The sequence below is a fragment of the Pelobates fuscus genome, chromosome 7 (assembly GCF_036172605.1).
Source record: "Pelobates fuscus isolate aPelFus1 chromosome 7, aPelFus1.pri, whole genome shotgun sequence".
Classification (NCBI taxonomy): Eukaryota; Metazoa; Chordata; class Amphibia; order Anura; family Pelobatidae; genus Pelobates; species Pelobates fuscus.
Window position 1 is genome coordinate 119,637,615 of NC_086323.1, and position 15,623 is coordinate 119,653,237.

General features: G+C 39.2%; 1 protein-coding gene across 1 annotated transcript in view; it reads left to right on the forward strand.

Annotated features, from left to right (window-relative positions):
* The window catches only part of CDC42EP1 (CDC42 effector protein 1), a 46,213-nt gene extending 30,942 nt beyond the window's left edge, over positions 1-15,271 (forward strand). The window contains exon 3 of the mRNA XM_063426518.1: positions 14,461-15,271. Within this exon, the coding sequence (XP_063282588.1) occupies positions 14,461-14,996 (536 nt within the window). The 3' untranslated portion in view covers positions 14,997-15,271. The remainder of the gene's footprint in view (positions 1-14,460) is intronic.
* Positions 15,272-15,623: the final 352 nt, after the last annotated feature.

Sequence of the window (15,623 nt, forward strand, 5' to 3'; positions counted from 1 at the left end):
CCAAGTACAGATCCCTGAGGTACCCCACTGGTGACAAGCCCAAGCTTCGAATATACTCCATTGACTACAACCCTCTGCTGCCTGTCACTCAGCCACTGCCTTACCCATTCAACAATATTGGAATCCAAACTCAAAGATTGCAGTTTATTGATAAGCCTTCTATGTGCAACAGTGTCAAAAGCCTTACTGAAATCTAGGTAAGCAATGTCTACTGCACCACCCTGATCTAAAGTTTTAGTTACCCAATCAAAAAAATCAATAAGATTAGTTTGGCATGATCTCCCTGAAGTAAACCCATGTTGTCTATGATCTTGAAATCCATGTGTTTTTAGATGTTCAACAATCCTATCCTTTAACATGGTTTCCATCACTTTCCCCACTACTGAAGTAAGGCTTACTGGCCTATAGTTGCCCGACTCCTCCCTATTACCTTTCTTGTGAATGGGCACAACATTCGCTAACTTCCAATCTTCTGGGACTACTCCTGTTATCAATGATTGGTTAAATATGACATAAATCATATACTTTAAGAATTCCATTCTCGGTCCACTTAGTAAGAAAGAGGTCAGGTATTAAGCTTGTAAGCATATGTAATGGGGCTAGTGTCAGGATATAAGAGGTACCTATTAAAGCAGGGGCCCACTGTTTCCAGATCCTAAGGAGAAGTCTTGTGGTAGAAAGCTTGTGTAAATTATGTACAGTTGGCACTGGGGCAATCCATAACAATTGGGCTAATGTGTTTGGTTTTATACAAGCATTTTTTAAGTGTGTCCATATGGGTAGAGTAGATCTGGTAAGCGACATCAGTTCCTGCATTATTAAAGAAACTCTATAGTATCTAATTATGTCAGGAATACCAAGGCTGCCTTTATTAAATGTAAGACATGCAATTTGATATGCATGGAGGTTTTGTCTTCCAAATATATGCGATGAGGAGAATATGGATTTTTTTTCTAGCAATTGGGATAGTACGAAACAGGTACAGTATATGAGATAATATCATTTTAATTGTGTTCTGTTGCTAAGGAGTGCTACGCAACTCAACCACAACATTTCCATATCCTCCCATTTCCTAAACTAACCAACTGTTTTATGTAAGAGAGCTATATGATTCTCTTGTATCAGTCAGAATTTTCTATCAGCTTGATACCCAGGTATGTATTATGGTCTTCATGACAGTCCAACTGGTGATTTTTTTTTTTAGCTATTGTACTATATAATTGGGAATGCTGATTGGTAGGGCCTGTTTGTGTGTGTGTGTGTGTGTGTGTGTGTTATTCCTATAGTACAAAACCTTTCCATAAGTTTCAAGGAGTTCCACCAGACAGGGTAGAGATTTGTCAGGATTGGTTAGAAATAGCAGCACATCATCTGCGAAGAGTGCTATTTTTTGCTCCCCACGTGGGGTTAACAACCCACTGATAGTTGGATTTTGTTTTATTTGTCAAATAACGTGTTCTAGGCTAAGATGAATATAATCGGCAAAAGAGGGATCGCTTGTAGCGCTACATCACATTCCTGTCAGGATCGGGACAGGGATCCAACACGCAGAGTACAAACAGTAGCCAGATACGTATACCGGACCTTAGAATGGCCGGACTAACGTAAGTAGTACAGTATAGAATGGTCAAAGACAAGCGGAGGTCGAGGGTAACAGAAGACAGGTAAGCGAGAGACAAGCCGAATAAAGGGTAACAGAGATAAGCAGAGTAAGGTAAACAAGCCGGGTAAAAACCAAAAGGGATAATAGAATACACAAGCACTGAGTGACTAGAACAAGCTAGAACCACGACAGGGCAATGAGCTAATGAAAGAAGCTCTGTTAAATACCCTGTTCAGAGCAGTAACCACGCCTCCGAGGCGTCTTGATTGGTCCTGCAGCAATTGACTGACAGGTCGTTCCGGGGGAGTGTCCTGATGACTACTTCCTGCCTAGATGCTGTAAAAGGCAGTCACTCCCTCGCGGCCGGCCTAGCATGACCGGATAGACCGCGGGGAAGGGAGCCATCAGACCGTCTGGATGGAGGAACAGCTAAGTCTCTACCTCTTTCGGAGGTAGAGACCACAGGTACCCTGACAGTACCCCCCCCTCTCAGATACGCCCACCGGGCGGAATGAACCGGGACGAGATGGGAAGCGAGAGTGATACGCCCTGCGGAGACGGGGAGCATGAACATCCTCCTGAGGTACCCAACTCCTCTCCTCAGGACCATATCCCTTCCAATCAACCAGATATTGTACTCTCCCCCGGGAGATTCGAGAATCAATAATAGAGTTAACCTCATACTCCTCCTGACCCTCCACCTGAACGGAGCGAGGAGGGGCTATTGTGGAGGAAAATCTGTTACATATGAGTGGTTTCAGCAATGAAACGTGAAACGAGTTCGGGATACGTAAGGTATTAGGAAGAGCTAAACGATACGCAACTGGATTGATACGGGTCAGCACCCTGTAGGGTCCAATATAACGAGGAGCGAACTTCATGGATGGCACTTTTAAACGGATGTTCCTCGTGCTCAGCCATACCCTATCACCTGGAACAAAGACCGGAGCCGCCCTTCTACGTTTATCAGCGTGTTTCTTAACCAACATAGAGTTGTGCACAAGGATTTGTCGAGTTTGATCCCACAACTTCCTCAAATTGGCAACATGAACATCAACCGACGGCACCCCCTGGGAAGGAGAATCCGAAGGAAGAATAGACGGATGAAAACCATAATTCATGAAGAAGGGGCTTGAATGAGTAGAATCGCAAACGAGATTGTTGTGTGCAAACTCCGCCCAAGGAATCAAACCGACCCAATCATCCTGGTGTTCAGAAACAAAGCATCGTAAATATTGTTCAATTTTCTGGTTGGTACGTTCAGCAGCTCCGTTAGACTGAGGATGATAGGCAGAAGAAAAGTTTAATTTAATACCAAGTTGAGAGCAGAAGGACCTCCAAAAGCGGGAAACAAATTGGGAGCCTCTGTCCGATACAATTTGAGAGGGTATCCCATGTAGGCGAAAAATATCCTTAGCGAATATCTCTGCCAATTCGGGAGAAGACGGGAGTTTAGGCAGGGGAATAAAGTGTGCCATGTTAGTAAACCTGTCAACCACGGTGAGGATAACAGTCTGTCTTTTAGAGATAGGTAGATCGACAATAAAGTCCATAGCCAAACAGGACCATGGTTTTTCTGGAACCTCCAAGGGGTGCAGGAATCCACATGGAAGCGTATGGGGTTGTTTGGTTTTAGTACAAACTTCACATGCAGCGATGAACTCCTCAATATCCCTCCGTAAAGCAGGCCACCAGAAGTCCTTAGAGATCAACGCGTAAGTTTTGCGAATACCAGGATGTCCCGCCATCTTGCTATTATGTAAACACTGTAAAAGTTCCAGTTGAAGAGCAGGAGGAACGAAATGACGACCCGCAGGAGTCTGTTTAGGTGCTAGATGTTGCAACTTAATGATCTCGGCCAGTAATGGAGAATGAATCCTGAGATTCATATTAGCAATGATATTGCATTTCGGAACTATAGAAGAAAGAACTGGTTCAGGTACAGTAGAAGGTTCATATTGGCGAGATAATGCATCGGCTTTAGAGTTTTTAGAACCAGGTCTGTAAGTCAGTACATAATTGAAGTGAGTCAGGAATAAGGACCAACGAGCTTGTCTAGAGGATAAGCGCTTAGCCTCCCCAATATAGGACAAGTTTTTGTGGTCCGTCAAAATCGTAATAGGGTGTAGGGTCCCCTCCAACAAATGTCTCCACTCCTTTAAGGCTTTAATGACTGCTAACAGTTCCCTTTCCCCGATGTCATATCTGCTCTCAGGCCCAGAAAATTTCTTAGAGAAGAAACCACAAGGGTGTAACGGTTTATCCACCCCTAACCTTTGAGACAGAACAGCCCCAACTGCTGTCTCAGAGGCATCGACCTCAAGCAAGAAAGGCAGAGTCGTATCAGGATGGACTAGAATGGGAGCCGAGGCAAAAAGTTCCTTGAGAGTCTTGAAAGCACCAAGAGCTTCCTTAGACCAGAACTTAGTATCAGCCCCTTGTTTGGTCATATTGGTAATAGGCGCAATGATAGAGGAGTATCCTTTAATGAAGCGCCTATAGTAGTTGGAAAAACCAATAAACCTTTGGATAGCTTTGAGTCCTTTGGGCAAGGGCCAGTCTAAAATAGATTGGAGTTTTACAGGATCCATTTTAAAACCTTCCCCAGAAATCACGTATCCAAGAAAGTCTACCTGAGACTGATCAAAACTGCACTTCTCCAATTTGCAATATAGACCATGTTGCAGCAGCTTGTGTAATACCTTTCTGACCTGTCTATGGTGAGTCTCAATCTCCTTAGAGTGTATTAGTATGTCGTCCAGGTAAACAATAACACAATCATACTGAAACTCCCTAAGTACCTCATTAATCAAATCTTGAAATACTGCAGGCGCATTGCATAGTCCAAATGGCATAACAGTGTATTCGTAATGGCCATACCGGGTATTGAATGCCGTCATCCACTCGTGACCTTGCTGGATTCTCACCAAATTGTAAGCCCCTCTGAGATCTAACTTGGTGAAGATTTTGGAGCCCTTAAGACGATCAAATAACTCGGTAATCAGTGGGATAGGATAGGCATTTCTGACAGTTATTTTATTCAAGCCTCGGTAATCGATACATGGTCTCAGCGTGCCATCCTTCTTCTTAATGAAAAAGAACCCAGCCCCGGCCGGAGAAGAAGACCTCCTGATGAATCCCTTTTCTAAATTCTCCCAAATATACTCCTCTAGAACCGAGTTTTCCTGAACAGACAAAGGATATACATGGCCCCTCGGAGGCATAGTGCCGGGTAGAAGCTTAATCTTACAGTCAAATGACCTGTGTGGAGGCAAAGAATCGGCATTCTTCTTGTCAAACACTGCCCTTAAGTCTAGGTAAAGGTCTGGTATTTGTCTTTCTGTGGACTGAGTAGGATTCTCCGGTATGTTAATATTAGCTAATGGAGAAACCTTGCACAAACACCGATCCTGGCAGCCCTGGCCCCACGAGAGTATCTCTCCTAACTCCCAATCGATAATAGGGTTATGTTTTTTCAACCATGGGTACCCCAGAACTATGGGAACGGAAGGAGACGAAATGAGCATAAGAGATACATTCTCCACGTGTAGGATACCAACATTTAAATCAATGGGTATGGTCTCACGAAAGATAACAGGGTCTAGTAGTGGTCTACCATCTATGGCCTCAACGGCCAAAGGTGTCTCCGTTAGCTGGGATGGGAAATTGTTCTTACTAGCAAAGGCTTGGTCGATAAAATTCTCAGCAGCACCGGAATCTATCAATGCCATAGCCCTTACTACTTCCTTCCCCCAAGTTAAGGAAACTGGTAGCAGAAGCCTGTGATCTTTATAATTAGGAGTAGAGGACAAAATAGAAACACCCAAGGCCTGTCCTCTAGAGAGACTTAGGTGCGAGCGTTTCCCGGGCGGTTAGAACAATTCGAGAGTAAATGACCCTTGGCCCCACAGTACATACACAAACCCTCTCTTCTCCTGTGCTGTCTTTCCTCCTCAGAGAGGCGGGTATACCCTATCTGCATAGGTTCAGTAAGCAAAGATATCGTGGAGTCAGGACTTGGAAAAGCGGGAGCTAACCTAAAAGAAGGTCTCTGGTTCCTCTCTCGAGTGTTCTGTCTCTCTCTTAGACGTTCATCTATACGAGAGATGAACGAAATTAAATCCTCTAAATTCTCAGGGAGTTCTCTGGTAGCAACCTCATCAAGGATTACATCAGATAGGCCCTTCAAAAATACATCCATATACGCCTGCTCATTCCACTTGACTTCTGCCGCCAGAGACCTGAACTCTAGTGCATAATCCACCAGTGTTCGGTTCTCCTGTCTCAGGCGCAACAGTAATCTGGCTGCATTAACCTTTCTACCTGGAGGGTCAAATGTTCTTCTAAAAGCAGCTACAAATGCGTTATAGTTATAAACTAATGGGTTATCGTTCTCCCATAGTGGGTTGGCCCATCTCAGAGCTTTCTCAATGAGTAGGGTGATAATAAATCCTACTTTTGCCCTATCTGTAGGATAAGAGCGAGGTTGCAATTCAAAGTGGATACTAATTTGGTTTAAAAAACCACGACACTTCTCAGGAGCCCCACCATAGCGTACTGGGGGGGTAATGTGAGAAGAAGCACCCACTGTGGCTACCTCTAGACCTGAACCGACAGGAGAAACAGGGGTATTACGTATCTCCTCTGGTGGGTTATTGGCACAAGCTAATAGAGTATATCGACGGAAGGTTAAATGGCGCACAAGGAGGAAAATATATGTATAGCGAGCATACACAATATAAATCGAAACAAATAGCTGCAACTCACTGGGAGTCCTGGTGAGATCTCCTAAGTGCTAAATAGGTAATAAGGAATAGTGAGTGCGCTTACAATAAATAAAATACAGTGTTAATCACACCTAAAAAATCTGAAGGGCATATAACACATTTGATTACAATGCAATAATACCAAAGTGCTATAGTGCTTTAAGAAATTTACACAATATGTGGAGTGCCAAAGTGCATATATGTGCAGACAAGGGATATCCAATATAAATAAAAAAAGGACTGATATACTTGCAGAGCTTCTGGAACAAATAATACACGGCTCTGTAATACAAATAATACAACACCTAGTGCAATATGTTTGTACAGTGCAAAATTAACAATAAATAAATAGGTATCTCACTCACAATGGTGGAGTGGTTGAAGTACCACCCCAAACTATCAGGCTCAAGGGAGGATCAGCCCCCAGTGATCGTGGGATCCACTCAGTATAGAAAGAACGTGGGCCAATCCGGATATGTGTAAACCAAGAATTTCTTTATTACCAAAGCATAAAAAGATATAAAACACCAGTCTCCTGCAACCTGCTACCGATAGTCCGAGAAAGAGAGAGAAGGTCTATAATCAGAGTGTCCTCCTCGCAGCTCAATCCTCATGGATACACGGATACACGGTGTAGGTGCAAAAACTTCCGGATTGTTCAGATGCAATGCATTTCTCCCCTCCCACGGGGCTTTTTCAAGCATAATCCACGTTCCTTGGGTCTTTCTTTATATAGGCTAACTAATTAGTTAATTTGGAGCAGTCCATTTCAATTAAGTCCAGGAGTATTCACATAAACTCCAAACATTATAATAAAAGGAAGGAGTGAAAGAAATAAAGGAGAAATTAAAAAACCTCAAATGCAAATATTCAATAAATATATACATATAATTCCAGCACAAATACATGGTTAACTAGATGCATCGTATAGTTATATTCACCTCATCTGTTTAACACCCAATTGTGTAACAAAAGTGCAATGTGCAGTGTACATAGAATATACCTTCTTAAAATCCATTATATATCTATCAGAAGATCTAAAAAATTATTATATAACTACATATTTAAAGCTAAAAACTACATATAGAAAATGTATAGAGAAAAATTTATAGAGAAAAATTTGTATAGAGAAAAATATTGTTGGTTAAAGTGCAAGGCTTATTATTCCCAATTGCAAGACACAAAATGAGAAAACAATTATTTATTGTATAATCACTTATGATGGAGATATGTATCCACAGCTTCCATCTAGATACTCAGTAGTAATTTAAGTGAATTCTCTTTTAACAAAATCAGAAACTAATTATACAATTTAGGGAAAAAGCTTTCCAAGTGGTATATCCGCTAAACAACGGATTTCTCTTTCCCCTTTTTTTCCTTAAAAGTTCAAAGACTATAGAGTGATATTGTGAGGATACATAGAATTCAGTATCTTATAAGATAATTAGAAAGAGATGACAATACAATAACTTAAAATTACTAAAAAACATCCTAAAAAATTACTTTTATAAAAATGTCTATAAATGTCTAAAAATGTCTATAGAAAGCTACTATAAAAAATTAAAAAGATCGAAATCAATATTTAGGCCAGTAGGGGACATAGTATCGAGGTAATAGACCCATTTCATTTCCTCTTGGCCAATTTTTCTAATAAAGTCACCTCCCCTCCAATTAGCAGTAACCTTCTTTATGGCCATGAAGGAGAGAGCCCTAGGGTCTCCGTTATGTACTTTATTAAAATGATCGGAGACGCTATGGCTTGTTACTCTTTTACGTATATTATATACATGCTCTCTAATCCTTTTGAACAGTGGTCTTGTAGTTCTACCAATATATTGCAAATGACATGTACACTGTAAGAGATATATTACATTACTACTGTGGCATGTCATATGTTCCCTGATCTTATAGGAAGTTTTCGTGCTCTCTGATTGGAACTCAAAGAACCTACCATTCCCTACTTGTTGTGTGCTTTTGCAGCCTAAACATATCTTGCATTTATAAAAACCAGAGATTTCCCCAAATGCATTAATACTTTTTTGTTTTGGTTTGTCTTTAATGTAACTATTAACCAGAGTACTCTTGAAATTGGGAGCCCCTCTGAACGTTAAGAACGGTTTTTCAGGCAACAAGGGTCCCAAATCTTTATCTGTCTTGAGTATATTCCAATATTTATTGATAATACGTCTAACGTCTCTATGACGTGAATTATAATCAAAGACTAGTGCGTCTTGGGCTGAAATAGGTGCTTTTCCCTTATCTTTGTTAAGTAGTGTATACTGGGTCATTTCTTTAACTTCTTCCCAAGCTTTTTCTAAAATATCCTCTGGGTAGTTCTTTTCTCTGAATCTATCCAAGAGTTCTTGGGACTGTATATGAGGGGCTCCCAATTTCAAGAGTACTCTGGTTAATAGTTACATTAAAGACAAACCAAAACAAAAAAGTATTAATGCATTTGGGGAAATCTCTGGTTTTTATAAATGCAAGATATGTTTAGGCTGCAAAAGCACACAACAAGTAGGGAATGGTAGGTTCTTTGAGTTCCAATCAGAGAGCACGAAAACTTCCTATAAGATCAGGGAACATATGACATGCCACAGTAGTAATGTAATATATCTCTTACAGTGTACATGTCATTTGCAATATATTGGTAGAACTACAAGACCACTGTTCAAAAGGATTAGAGAGCATGTATATAATATACGTAAAAGAGTAACAAGCCATAGCGTCTCCGATCATTTTAATAAAGTACATAACGGAGACCCTAGGGCTCTCTCCTTCATGGCCATAAAGAAGGTTACTGCTAATTGGAGGGGAGGTGACTTTATTAGAAAAATTGGCCAAGAGGAAATGAAATGGGTCTATTACCTCGATACTATGTCCCCTACTGGCCTAAATATTGATTTCGATCTTTTTAATTTTTTATAGTAGCTTTCTATAGACATTTTTAGACATTTATAGACATTTTTATAAAAGTAATTTTTTAGGATGTTTTTTTAGTAATTTTAAGTTATTGTATTGTCATCTCTTTCTAATTATCTTATAAGATACTGAATTCTATGTATCCTCACAATATCCCTCTATAGTCTTTGAACTTTTAAGAAAAAAAGGGGAAAGAGAAATCCGTTGTTTAGCGGATATACCACTTGGAAAGCTTTTTCCCTAAATTGTATAATTAGTTTCTGATTTTGTTAAAAGAGAATTCACTTAAATTACTACTGAGTATCTAGATGGAAGCTGTGGATACATATCTCCATCATAAGTGATTATACAATAAATAATTGTTTTCTCATTTTGTGTCTTGCAATTGGGAATAATAAGCCTTGCACTTTAACCAACAATATTTTTCTCTATACAAATTTTTCTCTATAAATTTTTCTCTATACATTTTCTATATGTAGTTTTTAGCTTTAAATATGTAGTTATATAATAATTTTTTAGATCTTCTGATAGATATATAATGGATTTTAAGAAGGTATATTCTATGTACACCGCACATTGCACTTTTGTTACACAATTGGGTGTTAAACAGATGAGGTGAATATAACTATACAATGCATCTAGTTAACCATGTATTTGTGCTGGAATTATATGTATATATTTATTGAATATTTGCATTTGAGGTTTTTTAATTTCTCCTTTATTTCTTTCACTCCTTCCTTTTATTATAATGTTTGGAGTTTATGTGTATACTCCTGGACTTAATTGAAATGGACTGCTCCAAATTAACTAATTAGTTAGCCTATATAAAGAAAGACCCAAGGAACCTGGATTATGCTTGAAAAAGCCCCGTGGGAGGGGAGAAATGCATTGCATCTGAACAATCCGGAAGTTTTTGCACCTACACCGTGTATCCGTGTATCCATGAGGATTGAGCTGCGAGGAGGACACTCTGATTATAGACCTTCTCTCTCTTTCTCGGACTATCGGTAGCAGGTTGCAGGAGACTGGTGTTTTATATCTTTTTATGCATTGGTAATAAAGAAATTCTTGGTTTACACATATCCGGATTGGCCCACGTTCTTTCTACACTGAGTGGATCCCACGATCACTGGGGGCTGATCCTCCCTGGAGCCTGATAGTTTGGGGTGGTACTTCAACCACTCCACCATTGTGAGTGAGATACCTATTTATTTATTGTTAATTTTGCACTGTACAAACATATTGCACTAGGTGTTGTATTATTTGTATTACAGAGCCGTGTATTATTTGTTCCAGAAGCTCTGCAAGTATATCAGTCCTTTTTTTATTTATATTGGATATCCCTTGTCTGCACATATATGCACTTTGGCACTCCACATATTGTGTAAATTTCTTAAAGCACTATAGCACTTTGGTATTATTGCATTGTAATCAAATGTGTTATATGCCCTTCAGATTTTTTAGGTGTGATTAACACTGTATTTTATTTATTGTAAGCGCACTCACTATTCCTTATTACCTACAAGCTAATAGAGCCTGTAGCGCAAGCGCCATCTGATCCATTCTGTGATCCATGGCTTCAAACCTAGGATCAGGAGCAGCCAGCTTACTGTTTGTACTTGCAGGATCCATTGGCCCTGTCGTAATGTCAGGATCGGGACAGGGATCCAACACTCAGAGTACAAACAGTAGCCAGATACGTATACCGGACCTTAGAATGGCCGGACTAACGTAAGTAGTACAGTATAGAATGGTCAAAGACAAGCGGAGGTCGAGGGTAACAGAAGACAGGTAAGCGAGAGACAAGCCGAATAAAGGGTAACAGAGATAAGCAGAGTAAGGTAAACAAGCCGGGTCAAAACCAAAAGGGATAATAGAATACACAAGCACTGAGTGACTAGAACAAGCTAGAACCACGACAGGGCAATGAGCTAATGAAAGAAGCTCTGTTAAATACCCTGTTCAGAGCAGTAACCACGCCTCCGAGGCGTCTTGATTGGTCCTGCAGCAATTGACTGACAGGTCGTTCCGGGGGAGTGTCCTGATGACTACTTCCTGCCTAGATTCTGTAAAAGGCAGTCACTCCCTCGCGGCCGGCCTAGCATGACCGGATAGACCGCGGGGAAGGGAGCCATCAGACCGTCTGGATGGAGGAACAGCTAAGTCTCTACCTCTTTCGGAGGTAGAGACCACAGGTACCCTGACAATTCCTAAACTATTATGGACCAAGAGTCCAAATGCTCATCGATAGTATCACGGAACCTGAGAGTTTAGACTTCAGGGTTGTACACTCATACTGCCAAACCCCTAGGCAGAGTCAACTAAATGGCAGATAAGACAGAAGCAGAACTAAGCATACAAGCTAGTAATTAAATACATGGAAATCAGGTCAAGCTGTAGGATCTGTAGGTTAATGATGAGGATCTTGCTGTAAATTTAAAACACGGTTCAAATGCTTAGATTGAAATTGTCTGCATTAAGGCACTCCCAGGCACAATGTTTATTTACTAGTATAAAAATGTAGACAGTTCTTAAAAAATATCCAAGTTTATATATGTTTTTATACTTCACATTAACTTGCATGGAAGAAGCACTGCAAATTTTCCAGAACAATGTTCAACATGCTTTTACGGTGCTTTCCGTACTGAGCATGAAAAAGGCGTCACTTTTGAAGTAATAACTTATGCTCTTTGTATGGTAGAGAAAACAAGTGTGTGTGTGCTATGTCCCTGCACACAGTTGATGATAACAAGCTGTCAGCTCACACCTCACTCGCATTGGCACCACAGCTTTTATAAGTGTACGTAGCAGGTTGTGCTGAGCTAAGCAGGGTTTTAAGATATATATTATATCCACTAATTGAAAATAATTGGAAAGCTAAGATTGCCTGACAGATGTTACTTATTGCTATTTTGAGCACAACTGACAACAGGAAAGAAGCAAAACCTGGGATCTGCAACAAACAAAATAAATTTCAAGTGCAAGGACATTTTTATTTTTCCTTTTTCTTAATTTTTTACATTTGTTTATTTTAATGCATTCTCTATATATTATAGTAATAAATAGGGGTAGACTCTAAGAGTGAGACATGCTTAGGTAAATATCTGGTTTGCGTTTTGTTTTATTTATTTATTTATTTTTATCCCATTTTCTTGTGCTTTTCTTGTTTTCTTTCATTTTTAATGCATTATACCTGTATGACATATAAATTAATGGTAAAATGTATACTGTAGTGCAACCTTTCTCAAACAAAGCATGTATTTATACATGTGCTATAGATTATTATTCTTTTTTTTTTTTTAAATTGCTGTAATACTTACGTTGTTTTCCTTTTTCATGACAGTCTCCTTGCACCAACAGCTCCACCTTCTGTGGTCATCAATCCTGATGACCTTTGTCCAAGTCAATGCATCTTATTGAGAAGCATTGGGGATCCATGGCACTTGCAATGCCCTGTCAATCTGATACTTCTTATAGAAAAGCATTGACTCTTGAGAGCATCAATATTATAGTCCTCTTAAAGAGAAGCATTGCATGTCTTCTGTGTAATACTGTTGTATGTAATGACACCAAACATGAAGATCTTTGAAGGAAAGGTCTTTAATAACGGATTGCGTGATAGAGGCATGTTTTTTGACAAATGTAAATATTGCCTTTTCTCAAAAATCAATAGGGTTTATGCACCAAACCATTAAATTGAGATATTATGAATTTGGATATTACAGTGTCCCAATATCATGCAAAAAAAAGCCAAAAAGTATTTGCACTAAGCTTTCAATGGTACATTGTTACCCCTGTATCCCTGTAGAAATGCATCTTATGGGCTTCCCCTTCATGGATGTGTGTTGGTGCTCTTGTGGACTTACTACCACATGTGGTTTTCATATCCCAAGGTAATCCCCTTCGATGTGAGTGTGTGCCCCACTTACAAGACATCTTTCACAGACTTTTTGACCTTAACCCTTGGGCATTTTTATTGTCACACACTATAGAGGGTTTAACTATACAACAACAGATGCTATTCAGATTGCACTAGCTCCTCAAAGGGCCCTCACTGATTATTAGCTTAGGGACATTATTCCCCAGATGGAGATTAGAATATCTAAAATTAAAGATAATATGCAAATGGATGAAATCATGGCTCTGGTGTGCCACACCACGCCTTCATTCCGTGAAGAGTTGAGTCCTAGTGTAGAAATGATAGGTTACTGTTGTGTCCCAAAGTCCTACTGACTTTTACATTTGTGTGTTGCACAAATAAACATTTTTTTAAATGACCCAAAATTATCTATTTCCTCCCATTATAGCAGTACTTGTGAAGCTTACAGACCTTACAATTATTAAAAAAAAAAAAAAATCATTACCAGTTTGGTTAATTAGAAGGACATTTTAATATAGAATCTTTAAATATCAGATTGCAAAAATGATATGGATTGTATTAGATCTTTGAAATGTTAAATTAGTAAATAGCAGCATTCAAAAACAAGTGGATTCAATGATAAGAAGAGTAAGCAATACCTCCTATATTATGCAGTAATTCCAAAACCACGCCACCAGAGGTTACCACCAGTCAACTCCAAAGCAAGACACAGAGACAGGGGAGAACAATGAAATCCTGTTAAACCCTAACTAGTGAGAATGCTTAGAATGGAAAATGCATTCAAATCTCAGTTCAGTTGAGAAGCAAGACCTATAGGAGATTGCATTCAGTTATTACCGAATTAAGTAGGACATGCATAAGTACCTTGTCCCAAGGAGATGCAGTGAATTTCCCTTTTGATAAATCACTGTGGGCAGTGGTCCTGGGATATCTTTCTTAGTGCTTACTGGCCTTCACTGCATAAGTACCTTGTCCCAAGGAGATGCAGTGAATTTCCCTTTTGATAAATCACTGTGGGCAGTGGTCCTGGGATATCTTTCTTAGTGCTTACTGGCCTTCACTGCATAAGTACCTTGTCCCAAGGAGATGCAGTGAAGTACATCTCTTATTTTATCCAGCACTTTTTTATATATATATATATATATATATATATATATATATATATATATATATATATATATATATATGGATAGACAAAAAGACAGATGATAGATAGACAGACTCACAAATAGATTTTATGTTCAGAATTTAATTATATTTTTTTTTTTTGTGTTCCCTCTATGTTTTAGGATTACATGCTGGTTTTTGCACACTACCCCGCCACCCTTGCTCAAAGGAGAAGTCTGGGGATACTAGTTATAAAGTGGAAAGAGAGGAATGGGCCAAAGAAGACTTTATGGATGCCAAAGAACATAGCATTTCTACTGAACCACAGGAGTGTTCTAGCCACCTCTGGCAAGCTGATTCAATGGAATCCTTGGTTATGGACTTTGGTCCATCCCTTATGAGCGAGATCATGAACAAAATTAGTTTTTCTGATAGTCCTACAGGAATTCTAAATGAATCTGGGCCAATTGAACAAGAAATATTGCCAACAAATCTCTACTCATCCATTTTGAGCAACACAATGAACAATAGCAAATGGGATCCGGACCAGTCACAGACAGCTGTCAAAGAACCAAAAGGGCTTGCAAGTTGGGAGCACGTCAATACAAATCTGGAAATGGAAGTGGAGGACTATCATATAATTAAATCAGAACAGGGCTACACTGGAGTCACTGAGGATTTATGGGACATGGATGATGGATCTGAGGTAGAGATGTAATTAATCAAGGAAATCAAAAAATTATAAAAGGTTGTTTTTTTTCCTCACTTTGTATAGGAGAGAAAACTGAAGAAATTGGGTATTTTCTATATGTGGACTATATTTTTACATAAACATTAAATTTACTTTATATAAAATTGTACTGCGTGAAAAAATGACAAAATATAAATGTATAAATGCTTTAGTATTACTCTGACAGATTGCACCATAATATACTACACTGCTGGTTATCTTAAAGGAAAACTGTCACTTCTGCAGAAGGTAGATCCCCAAATGTTTTAGAACTACAACGTCTTTGATGGTCTGCATGCCCTCAGAATGACAAAGCATCATGGAAGCTGTAGTTTTAAAGCATTTGGGAATCTACCTTTTGGCCACCGCTGGTCTATGCTAATTGCCAGGTGCATAAGACAGAGTTTATAACACTGATTGACAGAGAGCTATATATAAGATAAAGAGGTGCAGATTAATGCATTTTATTTTTCAGATCTTCCAAATACATTTTTGTTACATATAGGGAGATACGTGAACATCCTGCGGCCTGACAACTACTCTTTAATATTGCAAGATTAAACTAATATTCATTGTGTATCAAGACAGTGAGCTACTGTTTATCTGAACAAAGTT